Source organism: Rhincodon typus, chromosome 24 (genome assembly GCF_021869965.1).
Source record: "Rhincodon typus isolate 14 chromosome 24, sRhiTyp1.1, whole genome shotgun sequence".
Classification (NCBI taxonomy): domain Eukaryota; kingdom Metazoa; phylum Chordata; class Chondrichthyes; order Orectolobiformes; family Rhincodontidae; genus Rhincodon; species Rhincodon typus.
In genome coordinates, this window is record NC_063355.1 from 38,763,651 (window position 1) to 38,786,150 (window position 22,500).

General features: G+C 41.8%; 1 protein-coding gene across 1 annotated transcript in view; it reads left to right on the forward strand.

Moving 5' to 3' along the window:
• Window positions 1-22,500, forward strand: part of wscd2 (WSC domain containing 2) — a 538,109-nt gene that overhangs the window by 379,998 nt on the left and 135,611 nt on the right. Inside the window, exons 5-6 of the mRNA XM_048611624.1 lie at window positions 12,654-12,768; window positions 15,680-15,864. Coding sequence (XP_048467581.1) covers window positions 12,654-12,768; window positions 15,680-15,864 — 300 coding nt within the window. The remainder of the gene's footprint in view (window positions 1-12,653; window positions 12,769-15,679; window positions 15,865-22,500) is intronic.

Consider the following 22,500-nt stretch of genomic DNA (forward strand, 5'->3'; position numbering starts at 1 on the left):
AAATGCTGAGCCAGCTCATGACACCCACATCCCATGGACAAGTAAAGGAAAGACAAGTAATAAACTCTGAGACCTTCACTGTGGGTTTGACAACAACCTGTTAATGAGTGTGTCATTTATAAATTATCTCACTAATGGAAGTATTGATTGTTTCACATCACATACTCCCTATGTGTGTTCGCAGGTGCAACACGTACAGGAAAAGCAGATTTCTGACAGTGATTTATTCCAAGATTCAGCTTTGGGAAAAGTTGGAGTCAGGGGAGGTGGGATAAAACCTGAAACAAGTATTGAAGCAGCAGGAGATTTTAAATGAAAGTGCAATATTTGTGATTGGGAAACTGTGTGCTATGTATCTTTTATTTATGCCAAAGAGTTTATCCTGAAGTAAACAGTTAATCCATTGTTCCTGAATTACATGGTCACACACCTTTGACAAAGCAAAATCCATACAGTGCCAAAATCCTTTCAGTTTTCTCAGGCAGATCATTTATTTGGAGCAGTTGTATACTGGGAATGCCTTTGAGTGCACTGCAGGGATGTACAAGACCATTTGTCTAAGAATAGAGCTAGTGCTATTGGAGCAGAGCTTCTTTTGACGGGAATGCATATTGAGAATTCTTGTATGGAGGTTGATGCACTCCACCAGATTATTCATTTGCTCATGGGAAGAAAACTGTAAAGAGCAGGATTCCTGAGCTATCCAAGTTCCTGTTATGTACGACGGTCACATTTCTGTCAGAGATAGTAGGAACTGCAGATGCTGGAGAATCCGAGACAACAAGGTGCAGAGCTGGATGAACACAGCAGGCCAAGCAGCATCAGAGGAGCAGAAAGGCTCTTTAGAAGAGGCTTCGCAGTGGGGTTAAAATTGAATCAGAGGTAGTAGGAACTGCAGATGCTGGAGAATCCGAGACATTTCTGTGATAACGGTACCTTGCTGTGTGAACAATCAGCGACTACTCTTCAAGAATTAAGTGTTCTATTGATGGAAAAGCAGTCCGTGAAATGTGAAGTATGTGAAAGGTTCCATAGAAATGCAAGTCTTCTTTCTTTTTAAGTAAGTAACTCAGTGAATGTGTGGAATTCCTTACCCAGTGAAGCAGTTGAGGCTACCTCATTGAATGTTTTTAAAGTAAAGATAGTTGGATTTTCGAACAGTAAAGCAATAAAGGGTTATGGTGAGAGGGTGGGTAAGTGGAGCTGAGTCCATGAAAAGATCAACCATGATCTTATTAAATGGCAGATCAGGCTTGAGGGGCCGGATGGCCTACTCCTGCTCCTATTTCTTATGTTCTTAATTCTTACGTAACTCTGTTTTTGGAAATGCTAGAGATTACAGAAAATAAGTAGACCATTTACCAGCCTTTTCCAAAATTCAGTTAAATCTTAATCTTAATTCTGTTCAATCTGCTTTGATTCCTGGACCCTACTGCTCTTACTACTCGAATATCCTTTAGGGAAGGAAACTGCCATCCTTAACTGGTCAGGCCTGCATGTGACTCCAGACCCACAACGATGTGGTTGACTCATGGCTACCCTCTGGGCAGTTAGGGATGAGCAATAAATGCTGGTCAAGCCAGTATGTCCTCATCTTGTGAATGAATAAAGAAAAAAAACCCTAAAAATTCTTAGCAATCTCAGTTTTAACATTTAAAGTTGTCTGCCAATAGCAGCACCCTTTTGAGGGAGGCAGCTCCAGATTTCAATGAACTTTCTAAAGTGAAGTGCTTCCCAGCATCAGCCCTGGACACTTAGCTGTAATTTGAAGACCACACGCCTTGTTCCTGACTCCCACCACCAGTGGGAATATTATCCCTCTCTCTCTCCTCATCTGTCCTATCGACTCGACTAAACATTTCACATGCTAATTTCTCATTTATAAAAGTGGCTGCCATGTTCTAAGTCAAGCTGCTATAAAGGCAGAGAACCAAAAACCTAGTCTTTGACACAAACAATTGGATAAGTGGATTTGAACCATCTTTGCATGATTTGTCAATTTCATAGGAACAAAGTCATTTTGCTACGTTGAAATCATAACCAATAGAAAATATGCTGTAGGAGCAAGAGTAAGGTGTATGCCCTCTCAAACCCGACCAGTCATTCAATAAGACCATAACAGACCTTCTAACTCAACACCACCTTGTCATGCAGAGCCCACATCCCTTTGATCATCTGATCATTTCCGAGAATCTATCGATCTCAACCTTGAAAACATTTCAGAGAGACTTCTGATTGAGAGAATTCCATGGGCTCACAACCTTCTGAGTGAAGAAATATTTTCTCTTTTCTATCCTAAATGGCTGACCTCTTACCTGAGACCATGACTCCAAATGAGAGACATTTCAGCCAATAGAAACAACTTGTCAGCATAAAGACTGTCAGATCCATTAAGGATTATGCGCATTTCAATTATATCACCTCTGATTCTTCTAAAATCTGAGAGCATATAAACCCATCCATTCAATCTCTTCTCATAAGATATGATTTCTTACTCCAGGAATGCAGATTTACAAGGATGTTGCCATGGTTGGAGGGTTTGAGCTATTGGGAGAGGCTGAATGGACTGGGGATATTTTCCCTGGAGCATCGAAGGCTGAGGGGTGACCTTATAGAAGCTTTTAAAATCATGAGGGGCATGGATAGGGTGAATAGCTAAGGTTTATTCCCCAGGGGAGGGGAGTCCAAAACTAGAGGGCATGGGTTTAAAGTGAGAGGGGAAAGATCTAAATGGGACCTAAGGGGCAATGTTTTCATGAAGGGGGTGGAGCATATATGGAACGAGCTGCAAGGCAAGTGATAGAGGCTGGTACAATTGCAACATTTAAAAGGCATCTGGATGGGTATATGAATAGGAAGGGCTTAGAGGGGTGTGGGCCAAATGCTGGCAAATGGGACTAGGTCTGTTTAGGATATCTGATTGACATGGATGAGTTGGACTGAAAGGTCTGTTTCCATTCTATGCTCTATGAATCAATCTAATGAATGTTGGTCCCATACTTTCTGTGGCAAATATAAATTTCCTGGGCTAAAGAACCAAAATTCTAAGGCAACACTTTGCTCCGTCTCCAGATCAGTCTTTCATAGTCCATCAAAATTTCACCTCCTTTCCAACTATAATCCATGAGTTTTCAAAACTTAGGAGAGGCAATGGCCTAGTGGTATTATCGCTAGGCTATTATTCCAGAAATGCAACAGTTGCTATGGGGATCTGGGCTCCACCCAGCCTTATTGCTATCTCCGTGCTCCATTGCCACTTCTCCAATATCCACCATGACCTCAGGAACCAAAACTGAGAAATAGTATTGAAAAGAAAATTAAGCTTGGACCAATCTAAGGGAGCTCTCACTTGTGCACTCTTCAGACTGAGAAAACCCTGCATTCAAAAAAAAACTAAATTCCCTCAAGCGGTCCATCTGTTGATTAAAATGAAAATATTTCAGTAACCATGGCAGATGGTGGAATTTGAATTCAATAAAGAATCTGGAGTTTTAAGGGTCTAATAAGGACCACAAAACCTTTGCCCATTGTCAGAAAAAAATCCCATATGGTTCCTAATGTCCTTTAGGGAAGGAAACTGCCATCCTTACCTGGTCTGGCCTACATGTGACTCCAGACCCACAGCAATGTGGTTGACTCTGAAGTGCCCTCTGGGCAATTAGGGATGGACAGCGAATGCTGGCCTGGCCATTAATGCCCACATCCCATGAGGGAATTAACACAAAAATGCTCAGTCAAGCCTAGTCAGTAACTGTTTCCTTTACCACATCTTCACTGTATCTTTTTTCACAATTGCCTGGGCTTTTTAACAATAATAAAAGAAACAGAATTGGAAGTAATCCTGTCAGCAAATCTGAAGGAATAGTTTATCTACTAATCTTCATAGTTTGAGAGGAAATTTCTCAATTTTGCTGCTTAATTAACGAATAAACTGCCCTCTAGCCTCAAATTGCATGACCTAGTGAATTAAGTTTTAAAACTAAATTACCACAAGGCTTGTCTATGCAGTGGCTTCACATAAATAGGTCATTGTATGTTACATGGGTACTCACTGTAATCTCTATGTTTCTTTTGGAAGAAGTCCAATATGCCTTCTTTAGTATTCATTGAAGGAATCCCTGAGATTTGGTACGACTCAATAATTCTCAGTTTACCATCCATTAGGGATCTGCCTGTGGGGTCCCTCCAAATCGTGGAACTAATTTAGTATGAGAGCCATTGTAGCTAATGGTGTAATCCTGTATAAATAATTGATTTTCTGTCTTTTTGTACTTTTGTTAACTTTTGAAGTCCTCAGAATCAGTGGACTGTCTATAATCAAGCTGTGAAACATGCCATGGGAAAAAGGTTAGCAGGCCACAGCTGATGAAACATGCCTCAGGATTGTATACATAGAGTTGGTACATCTTCTGGGATTTGCAGTAACACTGTCACCTCTGGTTGGCTTGGGAATCTGACTGAATCCCTGAAGGATGTCACAGCGTACTCAGATAGTCACCAGCCCATTTCATGTTGTCTTTATTTACTGCTATGAATCCTACCCAGAGAGTCATTAGACTGGGTTTTCATACAGGAGGTGGGAAGATCGAATCAGAAAGCTCCAGTGAGGTAGAGACCTGATGGAGGCAGTCCTGAGTGAACAATGGAAGCAGGCAGATAGTGAGGCTGGAAGCTCGAATTTCTGCCTCCATTTACTGAGACATCAGCGCAGTTTTCATGATGCATTTCTGCACCTTAAATCATCGTCCCTCAGCCTTCTCGCCTGACATGCCCTCCTCCACCATATCACCATATTCATAACCAATCATTACCCCATGCTGTCCCATATCCCTACGCTCCACCTACCCCCATTGCCATTTCCATGCCCCATTACCACTTATCCAATATCCACCATGACCTCAGCAGCCAAGTTTGAGAATTGGTAATGAAAAGAAAATTAAACTTTGAACAATCAAAGGGAACTCTCACTCATACACTCTTCAGACTGAGAAAATTCAAAAAGATAAATTCCCTCAAGTGGTCAATCTGTTGATTTAAAAAAATACATTTATTTTAGTAATCACATCAGTTGTAATTCTTCATTAGCCTCCTAAGACTGTTAATCAAATTAATAGCAGAATATGCTGCAGAGATAAATTGTTCTTGACCGATCAAAGCTCAGACAAGCATTCATACTAGGATCAGCTATAATATGAATGTTGGGAACATATAAACAATGGATTCTATTGAAACTGAAAAGAATGACCTTTACTGTAGCAACACAAGATGTTCTGTCAATCAAAACAGTCTGAGAGCGGTGGGGGAGGTGGTTCTTTATTGTTTCCATTAGTGAAAGTTGCAGAAAGATTTTGTTTTCTTTTCAAAAGAGTTCAGAGTATTTAAATCACTTTAGGTTATGACACTAGAGATGACAAGCAGTGCTTCTTTTTCAGCTTGTGAATGGTTGAGAGCACGTTTTCCAATGTGAGAAATACTCCCATGCCTCTCAACACTTACACAATGTTGGTCAGTATAATGATTAACTTACCTCAGCAGGACATACACCATAATCAAGCAATGCAATAAAAGTACATCTAACTAACGATACAGAATCTAATACTTGAAACTTAAAGAAAACTTAGCATGCCAATGGAAGTATTCCAGGAGTAGGGACCTGTATTAATTTTTGTTTCCCAACTCGGGACTGGCAGTTCCCATGGTTGACATCTTCTCTGAGAGGCCATGAACCATGTTTTGCTTTACCATCTTACTGAATGACCCAAGAAGGCATTTAGCATGCTTGGCTTCATTGCTCAGATCTTTAAGTATAAGGGACATTATATTGAGATTGTATAGGATGTTAGTAAGGCCTTTTCTGGAGTACTGTGTCCAGTACTGGTATCCCTGTTAGAGGAAGGATATTATAAGGCTGAACAGGGTTCAGAAGAGATTTACCAGGATGTTGCCGGGAATGCAGGGTTTGAATTACAAGGGGGGCTGGATAGGCTGGGACCTTTATTGCTGGAGTGTGGGAGGTTGAGAGGTGACCTTATAGGGGATGGGACAGAAATCGTGAAATTGGTCCCCACCTGCCAATTTTAAAGGACTCCCAAGTCATCCTGGATCGGTAAAAATCCAAACAGAAGAGTACCAGAAGGAAAGCATTTGGTCCATTGTCGAATGCGCATAATAATGAAGAACTCACTCATAAATAGAACAGATCTCAGCAGTTTAAAGTATGGAAAAAAAAAAGTTATTTACATAGAACACCCCAGACATAGCAAAGTGAGTTTAAACGTGAGGAGAACTTGACAACAAATTTCCACACAACAGGTTCCCAAAGTCCAATAAGTGACCAGATCATTTTGTTTTTAGCACACAAATGTTGGCCGGCTCATGACAACGAACTCCCCTGGTGTTTTCTTTTACAAACAATGGCATGGATTGTTTTTTAATTCACCTGAGAGAATAGGTAGGCCTCAGTTTGACATCTCATCTGAAAATTAAGTACTCCCTTGGTAATGTATCGGAACAGGTGACCAAAGACTCGATCAGAGAGGTATATATTTAAAGAGCTTCTTGAATGGGGAGTGAGTAGCAGAATGATTTAGGGAAGGGATTCAGAGCTTAAGCTAAAGGCATGTACAGCCACCAATATGCAGGGATGAGTATCAGGTTTAAGTATTTTTGCTCAGTAGCTTTTCCTTGGGAGAATGTTGATAAGATTTTACAGTTGTAAGTTTTTATTCATACACAGGATGGGGGTGTCGCTGGCCAGGCCAGCATTTATTGCCCATCCCTAATTGCCCAGAGGACAGTTAAGAGTCAAGCACATTGCTGTGGGTCTAGAGTCACATGTAGGCCTGACCAGGTAAGGATGGCAGTTTCCCTCCCTAAAGGACATTAGTGAACCAGGTGGGATATTTTTCCAACAATCAGCAATGGAATCACGGTCATCATTAATCACTTAATTCCATTTTTTTTAAACATTGGATTCAAATTTCACCACGGTGGGATTTGAATGCAGAACACCATCTGAGTCTCTGGATTAATCGTCTAGCTATTATACCACTAGGCCATTGCCTCCCATAGAATTTACATTGCCACAGCTCATGATACTCCTTGGGCAATGTTGCTGAGCTGACAGCATCTGAAGGGGGTCAGGCTATAGCCTGTGAGAGGATGTTAGCAACTCTGATCACATGCTCAGACTTCCATCAGCGGCCTCTTAGGCAGGCCATTTGTAAAAACGTGTGATGTTCAGCAGCCATTTGTTTAAAAGTCTTTTGTTCTTATTTTTCAGCATGTTTCTCTGCCCTGTGATGTAACTTTATTCCACTTGGGGACAAGTGGAGAATGCATTACAGCAATGCACATTTTTCACTGTCGCACTGAAAGCAGATGGACTTTTAGCATCGCTGGGGAAGATGCAGGGAGAAAAGTTACTATTTTCTGCAAATGTTGTATTGAACTGGTTCTACTCCTACTGTGCTTGCCCTGTCTTCTCATTCACGAACAGATTTGATCCCAAGTGTCAGCTGCCAGAATATGTTTCACGCAAATGACAAAGCCACAAGATTGAGCTTGATCAGCAAGTGCTGTTAGGCAATGTGATTTTGGATGGCTTATTCACACTGGAAGCTCACACAAGGAATAGGAGAAAGAATAGATTGTATAGTCCACCGTGCCTGCTCCAACATGCAATATAACCATTAGGTCTAGCAATGGGCTGTGGAGGAAAAACAGAGTTAACGTTTCGAGTCCAGTGACCCTTTGGCAGAAACAAAAGCTTTGAAATGTTAACTCTATTTCTCGCTACAGACCTACTGAGTTTCTCTAGCAATTTCTGTTTTTGTTTCAGATTTTTACCATCTGCTTTTTCTGTTTTATTTCAAGATGAACAGGCCTGATTTTGGGCATGAACTTCACTTTCCTCCCTGTGGTAAGGTTAGGTCACCCTAACACTGACCCTGTCACCATTTCCCTTAATTCCCTGAGAGATTAAAATTTTAGTCTATCTTAGCCTCTAATGTATCCAACAATGGCACAGTTGTCAATGCTCAAGGGTAGAGAATTCCAGATACGCTCAGCACAGATTTGAGTGAGGTAGTTTCTTCTCATCTTTGTCCTAAATTATCGGCCCTTGTGCTAAGCTTGTGCCATTTTTAGAATTTTAGATTCCACAACCAGCAGAAGCAATCTCTCAATGTCTACCCAGTGAAGCCCCTCCGGAATTCTGTTTCAATTAGATCGTCACTCATTCTTCTAAACCCCAGAGAAAACTGGACCAGTTTACTCAGTCTCTGATCAGGAAACAACACCTTCATCTCAAGAACCAGTTTGGTGAAGCTTCATTGTACTGCCTCCAATGCAAATGTATCATTGCTTAAATTTGAAGAGCAAACCTGCACACAGCATTCCCTATGTAGTTTCACTGAAAAAATGTAGAGTTGTCACCAGACTGAGCAAATTAGTGGTTAGCACTGATGCCTCACAGAGCCAGGGACCTGAATTTGATTCCAGCCTCAGGGGACTGTCTGTGTGGAGTTTGAACGTTCTCCCCGTATCTATGTGGGTTTCCTCCAAGTGCTCTGGTTTCCTCCTCCAGTCGAAAGATGTGCAGATTAGTTGAATTGGGCAATTTAGCACAGCCAATGTGCAGGTGAGGTGGATTAGCCATGGGAAATGCAGGGTGATAGGGATAGGGTAGGGGATGAGTCTGCGTGGAATGCTCTTTGGAGGGTTGGTGTGGACTTGGTGGGCTGAATGGCCTGCTACCACATGGTAGGAATTCTATGATTCTTTGTTCCTGTGCTCCAAACCCCTTGCAATTGCTTGCTGTACCTGCATATTAACTTTCCTTGTACAAGAACACCCAAGTCACTGAGAATATCAACATTTACAAGCTTCACACCTTTGGTTAACTATGCTGCCTTTCTATTCTGAAGACCAAAGTTAATAACTTTACAGTTTCCTACATTATGCTCCATCTGCCATCTTGTTCCCCACTTATGGAGCCTTTCTATATCTGTTTGCAGCCTCTCTGCACAACTTAATTTTCTGCCTAGCTTGGTATCATTGTCAAACTTTGATACATTACTCCCTGTCTCTTCATCTAAGTTGTGAATATAGATTGTTATTAGCTGTGTCCCTAGCGTTGATCCTTGCACCACTGCTTTATTCACTGACTGCCAATATGAAGAAGCCTCAATTCTACTCTCTTTCTGACCATGAACCAATCTTTTTGTCATGTGAATATATTACACCCAACTCTATGAGCTTTTATCTTGCCTATTAACTTTTTTCTGTGGCTCCTTATCAAATGCCTTTTGGAAATCTAGATATTCTACATCTATCGGTTCTCCTCTTACCTATACTACAAATTATATCCATTAAAAACAGTGATGAATTTATCACACAGGAATTCCATTTGGCAAAATCACATTGGCTTGCTCTAATCACAAAATGCTTTCTTTAAATACATTGTTAAGACTTCCTTTGTAAACTTCAGCATTTTCCCAAGGACATGTTAAGCTAATTGGCCTTAGTTCACTGTTTTCTCTTTCCCTCCTTTCTTGAAAAATGATGTAACTTTTGCCAACTTGCATTCTTCTATGACCATTCCTGAATCTAAGGAATTTTGTAAAATCATAGGCAGCACAACCATTAACTCTGCAAACATCTCTTTTAGAACCCAAGAGTGTAGACCATCAGATGGGGACTTTTTGAATGTTAATTCTTATGTTTCTTCATTAACTTTACTCTGCGGATATTAATTTATTTAAGTTCCTCACGCTTTTGAGCTGCAAGTGTGAGATTTGTTTCTTTGACTAATGAAGCAAACATGAAATATTTGGCCAAGCCTCTGCCATTTACTCATTCTCCATGATAATTTCTCCTGTCTCGGCTGCTAAGGAATCAATGTTTACTTTAGCTACTTTCCTTTTTTTCATATTCGTATAAAGGTTGTTATAGTTTGTTTTATATCCTTGATTAGTTTGCTCTCACATTCTGTTTTTCCATTTTTAATCATTTTTTGGCCTTTCTGTTTTCTAAAACATTCACAATCCTCAGACTTGCTACCACACTTTTTGTAACGTTTTAAGGCTTTTCTTTCAATCCATTTCTATCCTTAACCTCCTTGCTGAATTTTCTTGTTGAGTTTTTGTTCTTTGGTGGAATGTATTTTTGTTTACCATTTTGATTTTTTTCTCTTTAATTATTTTCCACTGTTCATTTACATTTCAGTCTATTTGCCCAATTGACTTAAGGCAGTTCTCCCCGCATATCTATGTAATTGGCTTCATTTGAGAGTGTTTTTTATTCATTTGTGGGATGTGGGTGTCGCTGGCTGGGCCAGCATTTTATTGCCCATCCCTCGTTGCCCTTGAGAAGATGGTGGTGAACTGCTTTCTTGAACAACTGAGGGGGAGGTGATGGCCTAGTGGTATTATCGCTGGACTGTTAATCCAGAGACCCAGATAATGTTCTGGGGACTCGGTTTGAATCCTGTCACGGCAGATGGTGGAATTTGAATTCAATAAATATCTGGAATTAAGAGTGTAATGAATACAATAAATCCTTTGCTGGTTGTTGGAAAAATTCCATCTGGTTCACTAATGTCCATTAGGGAAGGAAACTGCCATCCTTACCTGGTCTGGCCTACATGTGCCTCCAGACCCACAGAAATGTGCTTGACTCTTAACTGCCCTCTGGGCAATTTGGGGTGAGCAATAAATACTGTTTGGCCAGCGATGCCTTCATCCATGTGAATGAATAAAGAAAAAAATGTCCACCTGCTGGCGGTTGACCCACAATGCTGAGATGGAGGGAATTCTAGGATTTTGACCCAGCAACAGTGAAGGAACAGCGATATATTTCCAAGTCAGGATAGTGATTGGCTTGAAGGGGAACCTGCAGGGGGTGGTGTTCCTATGTATTGACTCCCCTTGTCTTTCTAGATTGGCAAGGTCAGAAAGCACATGACATCAGAATATAGTCCAACAGGTTTATTTGAAAACACAAGCTTTTGGAGCCTCGCTCCTTCTTCAGGTGTTAGAGGTGGTTGTGGGTTTAGAAAGTGCTGTCTGAGGATCTTTGGTGAATTTCTACAGTGCATCTTGTAGATAGTACACCCTGCTGCTCTTGAGCTCCAGTAGTGGAGAGAGTGGATATTTGTGGATGTGGTGCCAATCAAATGAGCTACTTTGTCATGGATGTGGCAAGCTTCTTGAATGCTGTTGGAGCCAAACCCATTCAGGCAAGTGGGGAGTATTCCATCACACTCCTGATCTGTGCCTTGTAGATGCTGCACAGGCTATTGGGGGGGGGGAGTCAGGAGGTGAGTTACTCGTCACAGTATTCTTAGCCTCTGACCTATCCTTCAAACCGATGGGTTTATATGGTGAGTCTAGTTGAGTTTCTGGTCAACGGTAATCCCAAGGATGTTAATAATGGGGATTCATGTTTGCATTTAGAGTACGTCACTTCCAAAGTGAATCTGAAATTCTGTCGTGTTAAGGTTACAATTTCCAAATGAACCTTCCATTATGACATTACCAGCTAACCTTGCTTCATGCTTTGCTGCAGAGGTTTTCCTTCCCGCTCTCATAGGCTATGTTAAAAGTTCCCTTCACTCCATCCTAACAGAGATTAGCTAACTTGGTGTATTTCAACCAAGATTCGCCAGAACTCAAGGGTTCCCTTAGCATTCTAAAGGGCTTCATGTAATTTTCAAGTCATTGAAATTGTAGCAAATTTTACAAAAGACATTGTTTTGGATTTAATGATTTTTTTTGTTGCATTTTCATTCATTCATTCATCCAATGTTTTTTACTTTGCTTTAACGGTTGGCATTCCACAGAATTATAATATTTGTTATAGAGTTCTTTCACGAGAAAATGTTGAAAGTGACTGACTCAGTCCCCACAACTGGGAATTTAAGGTTGTGAACTCTGGCTAGATGTATTTGTGGAAATTTCACTGTTGGCTTTCAAACTATCTGACCCATCCCCCCTATTCTTCTGCCATTAGATACTTGGCATGCCAATTCTTACTGGATGCCAGACCAACCAGAAAGCACACTAAGTTTTGGCTACCTGATTGGGTAATTCTCAATTCTTTTACCTACCTGCAATATTTTCACAAATTAATCAATGAAAATATTCAGATAAAGTGAAGAATATATATCTGTTTCACTCAGTGCAGTGTCCTGGATATTGACAGACTCTAATAAATTCCAACAAGGATTCAATCTGGAAATATCCTGCTTTATTAAAAGTTATTGTTGCATTATTCATTCATGGGTCGTGGGCATTGCTTGCTAGACTAGGCTGTTCTTTTTTTAACAATCCCTTTGGTATGCACAGTTTGAGTCCTTCTGAATGATAACACAAGTCCTGACCTTTTACCCTCCCAGTGTTTCAGCACCGGAAAATCCCCGCAGTTTTCGCATTCATCACCTCTACAGTAAGGTAATTAAAATGTCCACACGTACTGCGGCCCCTGTCTGAATTGCAGTCAGTCGATTTTACCTAATCTGTTGGAAAACATGAGGTGGTTTTATGCTGAAGCAGCTGGAGTAACTTCAAGCTCCAGGCTCTATCTGATGAATTTCTACACTGCGAATTTTTATCTATTGTTTCATTTGTGTGCCTTTTTTTTTCTGTTCCCAGGCAAATATATCGGCTGTTATTTTGACAACACCAAGCAGAGAGCCTTGAGGGGCACAGCGTTCTTTGACTACAGAAAGATGACAGTATTTCGTTGCCAGGACAATTGTGCTGAAAGGTAGGGTTGCAGAGTTCAACCTATGAATTTCACTTTATTTAATGATCTCTCCAGTTTTAACTGGTAATTGAACACAAAGATATGTTGCAGTTCTGTTCCTTCTCTTTATCCACCCTGATTGCTAGAGTACAGTTCCCCATGGTTGACAGGCCTTAATCAGGTGGATAGATAGAACCTGTTTCCCCCATTGTGTGATCCTAAAACAATGGGTTATACTGAAAAATAGAGGGAGATCTTTCAGGGGTGAGGTCATGGAGCACTCCTTCAAGCTAAGTGTAGTGCCAATCTGGAATTCTCTCCTTGCCACAGGTCATTTGAAAATTTCAAAACTGAGGTCTCTACAGTGGCAAGTGTCTAAGGAGTGTGGAACTAAGATGACGATATGAAGGTCGGTCACGTTGTGGACAGTGCGGAGGGCTGTTCTAGGTTACAAAGGGACATTGATAGAATGCAGAGCTGGGCTGAGAAGTGGCAGATGGAAATTAACCCTGAAAAGTGTGATGTGATTCATTTTGGCAGGACAAACTTGAAAGCAGAATACAGTGTTAACTGAAAGATTCTTGGCAGTGTGGAGGAGCAGAGGGATCTTGGGGTTCATGTTCACAGTTCCCTGAGAGCTGCCACCCAGGTGGATAGAGTTGTTAAGAAGGCGTATGGTGTGTTAGCTTTCATTAAGAGAGGGATTGAGTTCAAGAGCCGTGAAGTTATGCTCCAGCTATACAAAAGCCTGGTTCGGCCACATCTGGAGTATTGTGTCCAGTCTGGTCACCTCATTGCAGGAAAGATGTGGAAGCGTTGGAAAAGGTGCGGAGGAGATTTACCAGGATGTTGCCTGGAATGGAGGGAAGGTCTTACGAGGCAAGGTTGAGAGTGCTAGGGCTTTTCTCTTTAGAACGACGAAGGATGAGAGGTGACTTGATAGAGGTGTACAAAATGATCAGAGGTATAGATAGAGTAGACAGCCAGAGACTTTTTCCTAGGGTGGAGGTAGCTTTTACGAGGGGACATAGTTTTAAAGTGAAAGGAAGTAGATATCGGGGAGACGTCAGAGGTAGGTTCTTTACTCAGAGAGTGGTAGGGGTGTGGAATGCATTGCCGAAGGGCCTGTACTGTACTGTACTGTTCTATGTTCTATGAGTCAATGGAAAGGAGCAGACAATTGTCCTCATTATGGGCCATTCAATAAGTATTGAAACAATATGGAGACAAGATTTGAACCATTTCTCACCACAGATACCTTGGGAGGAAAATGGGCTGTTTTTATTGTGTTACTGCTGTGTACTTCAATATGCTCATACCTATCCATTAATGAATAAACCTTCTCTAATATTTCAATTATCAGTCAAGGAAAGGAAACGCTGTCCTTGAAGGCTATGTCTGATCCAATGCCCCAAGATAAAAGATTGATGTTCTGACATGGACTGGATGGGCCAAATGGCCTCCTTCTGTTCTCTAACTGACTCAGAGGCAGTTCGTTTTAGCAGGCATGTCCATGCATTGGGTTTACATTTAACCTCAGATGTTGGACTTGTGAAAAGTGCAGTTATTCACATAGCCAAACTCCATTCCTTTGTTTCTACAGTTATTCCGTGATTGTCTTCCTGAAATGAGAGCATCCTCTCAAATCATGTTGCAAATGTACATGTCTACTGCCAATGCGTATTTTTTTTTGAGAAATTCACATGTGCATCTGCCCATTTGTGTGTCAGAAGATGCAATGTGGAGCTATATGATTCTTTGATATAATAATGTGAAGCCAGTAATGAATTGGTGTAGCAGCCCTCTAACTTCCTATCAAACTGTGATAACTGCTGTATACAAATGATACACCATTTGATTGACAGCTCACTGTCACCATGCAGAAGTTGCTAGGAACAAAGAATGCCAAACTTAATTCCAAATCTTTGATGTCTCAAAAATGGACATTTCCAAGATTTCTCTTGGATACCAAAGAAATGTCAAAAGTGTAATCCCATGGGATACCCTTATGTTAAACTGGTGGTGGTGAGGTGACTGTAGCAGTGGTATCAGGTGCCAGTGGTCTGCTTGGCATTGACTGCCAGCTTTGCTCAGAGAGTAACAAAAATACAAATTGCTGGAAAAGCTCAGCAGGAGAGAAATCAGGATTAATGTTGCAGTTCAAGTGACCTGTCCTCAGAACTTTTCCGGCAATTTCTGTTTTTGTTTCTGATTTACAGCATCCGCAGTTCTTTCAGTTTTCATTCAATTAGTCTCTGACGAGGAGTAGTGATATAGTCAAGAATGTCACATTGATGCAAAGGGATTGTCATGTTTTTAGAGTAAGAAGCCTCCCATTTGGAGATGATTTCTGTCACTAGTCAGTAAGAGCACTGACTTCATTAAAACTCTGTGTCATAATTTAAGTGAAATTATTCTTCTGAAACATTTATACGATTTTGCTCAAAATCTTCAATCTTCTTTTCAACGAGGAACTCAACCCCAGCTTCTCCAATCTAACCTCAGATCTAAAATCCCTCATCTCTCAAACTATCCTGCATCTACTCAATTCAGACTCTCACATCCTTCCCAAAGCATGGCAAAAGTCAATTTAAGGCTTTTAAAGGTTCTGTACAACTTCTGTCTATTTATGAAACCTTAAATATTTAGGCTTTGCTAATTAGAAACTGAAGTTCAATTAATTTTGTGTCACAATGCGAGTAAGTTCAAGAGTAACATTTATGTGGTGGTTGTGGAAAAATTGACTTTCCTGCCAAGAGTCATCATAAAAGGTAAAAACCACTGACTATTCTTTTTCCTTTTGATAGTTGAAGCATATCATAACCACGTGCAGTGGCTGTGGCTCAGTTGTTCTCAGTCATGTGGTTGTGGGTTCAAATCCTGCTCCAGGATCTGTTCCAGACGTAACTACCTCTCTGACTTACCTCCCCAGGGGCTATCAATACGCAGGCCTGGAGTTTGGAGCAGAGTGTTATTGTGGACATAAGATACAGGCCCAGAACACGAGTGACTCCGAATGCAACATGGAGTGCAAAGGTGAGAAGAGCAACATGTGCGGAGGGCCCAATCGCCTGTCTGTCTACCACCTGGAGCTCACGCGAGAATCCGCGAGACGCTGTAAGCACAATAATGACTGTTAAGCACGTGCTAGACCGACATAGTCAGAGCCAGAATTAATTTCTCTCTCTTTCCCTGTCTATGGGGTTGTACTGGGGAACAACTTGCATATACTGATCAACTACTTAACATAAAATGATATAAATATGGTGACACCACAAGCCTTAATCAGAATGAAGATGATTTGGCCATTCATCCATCAATTACAGCAACCACCACCTTACATTGTGACTGGGATTGATTCAATGTTTTATTTGATATAACTGTGCCCTACTCACTGTGCTTTGCCAGAGAAATAACCCCTGATGCTATTGGGAGATTTTTCTGTGGTATCAGTCGTGAGCTCTGTTTGCTATAGCTGTCAGAGGTACTGTTTGAATCGCTGAGCAAATATATTTCTGTAATGTAGATCTTCTTTCCTGTAAGTCCTGTTTTAATACCCACCCATCTCCAATTCATTGGCTAAAGCAATAATGGCAATATTCTGCTTAATGATTGTTTGAAAAAGAAAATCTACAGAGCTATGGCAAGAGGTGGATCAAACTGAATAGATCTTTCAAAGACGCAGCATGGGCACATTGGGCTGAATAGTCTCATTCAGTGCCGTATGGCTACATTATTCTCCCAGAACCTGAGCAGATTGACCTTTGATTAAACCTGAATTGTCTCTGATGCAAAAAGTAACTGACATACAGTGAGTTCAGAATCTGTTCTGGTTCCATGAGTAATAAAAGACTCAAACCGCAGGATGTTAAAGCTGTGAACTACTTGTGCCAAAAGAAGCCACAGCTTTTACTTGATCGGAAACAGTGCTCGAGTTGAGCGGTCCTAGAAGTGTGAAATGGTTTGATCCATAGAATCTCAAGTGCTAGGAGTGGGGATGGGTCAATGGTGGGAATGAGAAAGGTATGGAGTTCTGAGGCAGGAGGAGATGCAGACAATATAAAGGCTTTGCTGTCGTTGCTGTTGGTGCTGGGAGCTGCTATTGCGAATTGAATTATTCAGCCTTCTGGTGCTCAGAACTGAAACGGGGCTCAGGCAGATTGATAAATGAGTTTGCCATCAAAAAGCTGGAAAGAGGAAGGTGTAAGGAAGTCACTCAGTCAGGCAAGCTAAGGACAGGTTTTGATCATCAGTTATAACTTGTATTTGTGTAGCACTTTTAATGGAGGTAACTGTGGTATGAAAGAATTAATATCAGAAAGATTGTGAGTAACACCAGCCACTGTGATGATGCCAGTAATCAATGGAAAAGGAGACCTGACCATGGTCTTGGATAGTCAGATGTACTGTGATGTTGTACAGACTTTACAATAAACTAGCTCTGTTAACATTCACAATTCCCAGTAGCTAGTGCTGTGGGGTGAAAAGCCTCCAGCCTGACCTTTACAACAAGATCTATTGGAAGCTGGAAACAGTATGGAAGAGGCCAGAAAACATTCAAAGATTGACTTACAGCAAGATCCAACTTCAGACCTGAAGGCAATGGGGTCAGAAAACAAGATCTCCGTAGCTGATCCATAAGGGAAGTGGAGCCATGTTGATTCATTTTCAGGAGGATGTGGTTAGTGTAAACAGTCCCAATTCCAAATTTGAGCTGGTGAGCCATATAGCTCCATCTGTCTAGATTACTGTCCGGTGACAGATCGTTTTGCCATCTTACTGAATGTAATATCTGAGTATCTCATACAATGATGGCCTATACTATCTTCAATACATATAACATACATGTAAATCCAGATCAGAAGTAGGCCATTTAGTCCCTCAAGTCTGCTGTATCATTTGATAAGATCATGGCTGATCTAGCTATGGCCTCAAGTCTATTTTCCTGTCTACCTCTTCCTGTCTCCTTGACTCCCTTTGTCAATCAGGAATCTAACTCAGCCTTAAAAATATTCAATGACTCACTCCACCAAGTTCTAGAGAAGGCAGGTCCACAGACAAATGACCCTCTGAGAGAAAAAAGACTTCTCATCTCCTCCTTAAATCTGATGCACCTTAGTCTTAAACTGTGCTTCCTAGTTCACTGTCACCCACAAAAGGGAAATATTCTTTCAGCATCTAACTGATCAAGCCTCCTCAGGATCTTATATGTTTCAATAAGATCACCTCGCATTCTTCTTAACAATACAAACACACCATTTTTTTTTCTTTATTTGTTCATGGAATGTGGGTGTCCCATATCCAACAGCCCTAAGGGAAGTGGTGGTGAACTGCATGTTCAACTGTTATAGACCTTCGAATGTAGACAATTATTAGGAAGGACGTTCTAAGATTTGACCCAGCAGCAGTGAAGGAATAGCATTATATGTCCACATGAGGATGGCAAGTGGCTTGTTGGTGGCATTCCCACGTATCTGCTGCCAATGTCCCCTCCTTGGTAGTAGAGGCCACAGGTTTGGAAGGTGTTGCCCCAGGAGCCTTGGTGGAATTGTTCAGTGCATCATGTAGATGTTACACACTGCTGCTACGGAGCATCAGTGGTGAAGGGAATGAAAGCTGACATTGGCGGATGGGATGCTGATCAAGTGGGCTGCTTTTGCCTGAATGATGTGAAGGTTGTGAATGTTGTTGGCGTTGCCCCTGTTCGAGCAAGTGGGAGTATTCCATCCAATCGTTGACTGTGCCTTATAGGTGGTAGGTAGGGAGACAGGAGGTGAGTTACTTGACACACAGTTCCCAGCCTCTAATTTGTTCTGGTAGCTACAGTATTTAAGTAGTTGACCTTATTCGGTTTTTGATCAATGGTAAACCCCTCCCCACCCCTTGGGATTTTGGTATTCGGGAGATTCAGCAATAGTAATATCATTGAATGGCGAGGTGATGTGGTCCAATTCTCTCTTTTTTGAAATGGTCATATGCCTGACACTGTGCGGCATGATTGCTCCTTCCCACTTATCAGAACAAGCCTGTATGTTGTCCAGTGCTTGCTGCATGTGGACGTGAGCTGTTTCAATGCCTGAGGAGTTTGCAAATGGTGCTGAGGATTGTGCAGTCATCAGCAAACGTTCCCACTTCTGACCTTATGATGGAGGAAAAGTCATTGATGAAGCTGCTGAAAATGGTTGAGCCTAGGACACTACCCTGGGGAACTCCGGCAGAGATGTCCAGGGACTGAGACGCCCTAGATTTAATTCCAATAACTTCAACTGCAAGCTAGTTGTAACCATTATCATAGAATCCCTACAGTGTGGAAACAGGACCTTCAACCCTCCAATTCCACACTGAACCTCAGAGCATCCCACCCAGACCCATCCCCCTATAACCCACCTAATCTACACATTCCTGAACATTACAGGCAATTTAGCATGGCCAATCCACCTAACCTGCACATCTTTGGACTGTGGGAGGAAACTGGAGCACCCGGAGGAAACCCGCACAGACACAGGGAGAATGTGCAAACTCCATACAGACAGTTACCCGAGGCTGGAATTGAATCCGGGTCCCTGGCACTGTGAGGCAGCAGTGCTAACCACTGTGCCACCCATGTAACCTATCTTAGAAAGTGTTTCTGAAAGTGAAAGACTTGGAATCTCTGCCCCGGAGACTGACCTTAGCAATTGAGGCTTTGTTACAACTGCAGCTAGTGTTTTTTTTGTTTTGCCAAGTGTTTTTCCAATAAGGCTCTTTAGATAAGTACACATGACCAATCATTTATATTGATATTATCAGTTCATATTTCCAATAACACATCTTCCTGACAATATGTGTATCTATCTCTAATGAGTCTCATTGTATGAGAATTTATACTCTGATGGATCTGAGTTTGTGAATTACACTGAAAAATTGAACAATTGGAAACAAAAATATTCCAGACTGCCAGAATGTTAATTAAGTCACAAGACTTAATTATGGTAATGTCACTGGACTAGTGCTCTAACCTCACCTCCTCAGGCTAATGTTCTAAGGGTATAGGTTTGAGTCCCTCTATGACAGATAGCAAAACTTGAATTGGATTAAACTTTAGAATAAAAAGATAATTTAATGGCAACCACGCCAATTGTTACAAAAAACCCACCTTGTTCACTGATGCCTCTTAGGGATGGAAATCTGCCATCCCTACTTGGTGTGGTCCACATGTGACTTCAGACCCATAGCGATGTGGTTGACTCTTAACTGCTGTCTGGACAATTAGGGATGGGCAATAAATGCTGCCTAGCCAGAGACGCCCTCATCCCGTAAGTGAATAAAGAAAATTGCCCATAGTGTCCAGGGATGTGTAGGTTAGGTGGCTTAACCATGGGAAATGCACCCCTAGGGTAGGGGGTGAGTCTGGGTGGGATACTCTTCGGACAGTCGGTGTGGACTTGTTGGGCCGAATGGACTGTTTCCCACTGTAGGCATTCTATGATCTTGTCATTGTTAACAGCCTTGTATAAACTCAACGTATAAACCCAACAGTAGTCGTGTTCTGTGGCAACAGTTCCATATCTAATATGTACTTTATATTTTTAAAAATCTGCAAAATGTGGTAATGAACTTTGCCTGGAGACATGAGACAGTTATCAAAATGCATGCATTATTAAATAGCAATAATTACAGTTGCATTCCTAATGATAATCTTATGCTCCACGGTAATTATTTTTTAATTACTTTTACCTTCATTAATGAATTATCATTTAGTTCAAATTTCCCTTCAGTGTTATTAGTCGGATCATACAGCTTGTTTTCATTGGTCCAATATAGGCGGATAGTCTATAGTCTTTCAGTCGGTTATTTATTCTTAATGCGCAGGATATCAAAAGGAGAATAGAGACTGAAAACATTCTGGTTAAAACGTTCTGTGGAAAAGATTCTTACAATTGGAATGAGTTTAGATGTAGAGTTCAGTAAGATTCCCTCCACAATGCTAGTCCGTATCTCGGAGAAATAGCTATTTATTTTCCCTTGTCCCAGTTCCATTCCCTGCCCCAGCTGCTAACATCAGGTAAACCAGACAGTTTGCAGAATTCGAACAGTTGATCCAGGATTGAGTTACAAAGCACCGGGTCTAGGCCTGAAACATCAGCCTTCCTGCTCCTATGATGCTGCTTGGCCTGCTGTGTTCATCCAGCTCTACGCCTTGTTGTCTCAGATTCTCCAGCATCTGCAGTTCCTACCCTGTCTGATCCCATCTATGTTTTTGCTACTTCTGGCGGCCAAGTTTCCAATGTCCAAATTGCTGGGCACTGAAGCCACATCCTGCATCAGCTCCAACTTATCCAAAGCTATGCCATCTGTCACACCCCCCCCTTCACCCTGCCCCGTACTGCCTCCTGTTGGACTTAGCTTTAGTGACTTCCATCACCCTGCCAAATTCTAGAGCCAACCTTCTTTACAAATCATTATATGGCCTCGACACACCCTACTCTGTAATCTCCTCCAGCCTTGTGCCCACATCCTCACTCTCTGGTCCGCTGTATATCCACCCCCATGGCAGCTTGCTATTAACAAAAGAGCTTTCCATTTGTATTTGATTGACTGAGTTGGGTGGCATCACAATCCCGTTCATTTTGGTCCTTCTCTGCTTTCAAACTGCTGCCATTTAGAACTTCCTTTATCAGGCATGCATTTGGTCACTTCGCCTAACTTGTATGACTTTTCTGATGTTCTTGGGAACACTCTTTGATGCTCAAAGTCCTAAATAAATGCTAGTGTGTTTCAAAGAACACCAAGCTTCATATCAGCATCACCCACCTGATGGGATTTCAGTCAGCCATCTACATTAGTGGGAATAGAGAGTCTGAATGTGATGTTTCATGCCCCTCCCAACACTTGACATGGAGACTGTGCACATTGTGTTTTAATGCAGTAAGGTGGTCAGTTAGCTCAGTTGGTTGGATGCTGGTTATTGACACCAACAGCGCGGGTTCAATTCCTGCACAGGCTGAGGTTACCATGAAGGACTGTCCTTCACAACCTCTCCCCCCACCTGAGCCATGGTGACCCTCAGGTTAAACCACCACTCATTGTGTCCCTCAAATGAGAGAGTAGGACTATGGTCACTTTAGCTTTGTCTCATACAAGGTAACACAATTATATGGTGTTGTGTATGATTATGGTTCAGAAGGGGTTAACATTGGGGTTACATTGGCTCCACCCATTCTAGATGTCGTGCACTGTGTGATTAGCAACAGCAAACTCTTCTCTAACTTTCAGAGGGAGCAGTTATCTTTTATAGGGACTCCATTATAACAGTCTGTCCTCTACCAGTAATTACTAAATAGTCCCAAAACTAAGCAAAGACAACAGAGGATTTATGGCAGAGAATTACCTCAAATAATCCTTACCCAATACCACTTTACTGCCAGGGGTGGCAAATACCTCAAGGTACCAGCAGTTATTGTCTGGGAAAAAAGTACATGATTTGGGGCAGCTCGGTGGCTCAGTGGTTAGCACTGCAGCCTCACAGCGCCAGGGACCTGGGTGTGATCCCACCCTTGGGTGACTGTGGAGTTTGCACATTCTCCCCATGGCTGCGTGGGTTTCTTTCAGGTGCTCTGGCTTCCTCCCACAGTGCAACGATATACAGGTTAGATGGATTGGCCATGCTAAACTGCCCATAGTGTCCAGGGATTTGCAGGTTAGGTGGATTGGCCATGCTAAACTGCCCATAGTGTCCAGGGATGTGCAGGTTAGGTGGGTTGGCCGTGCTAA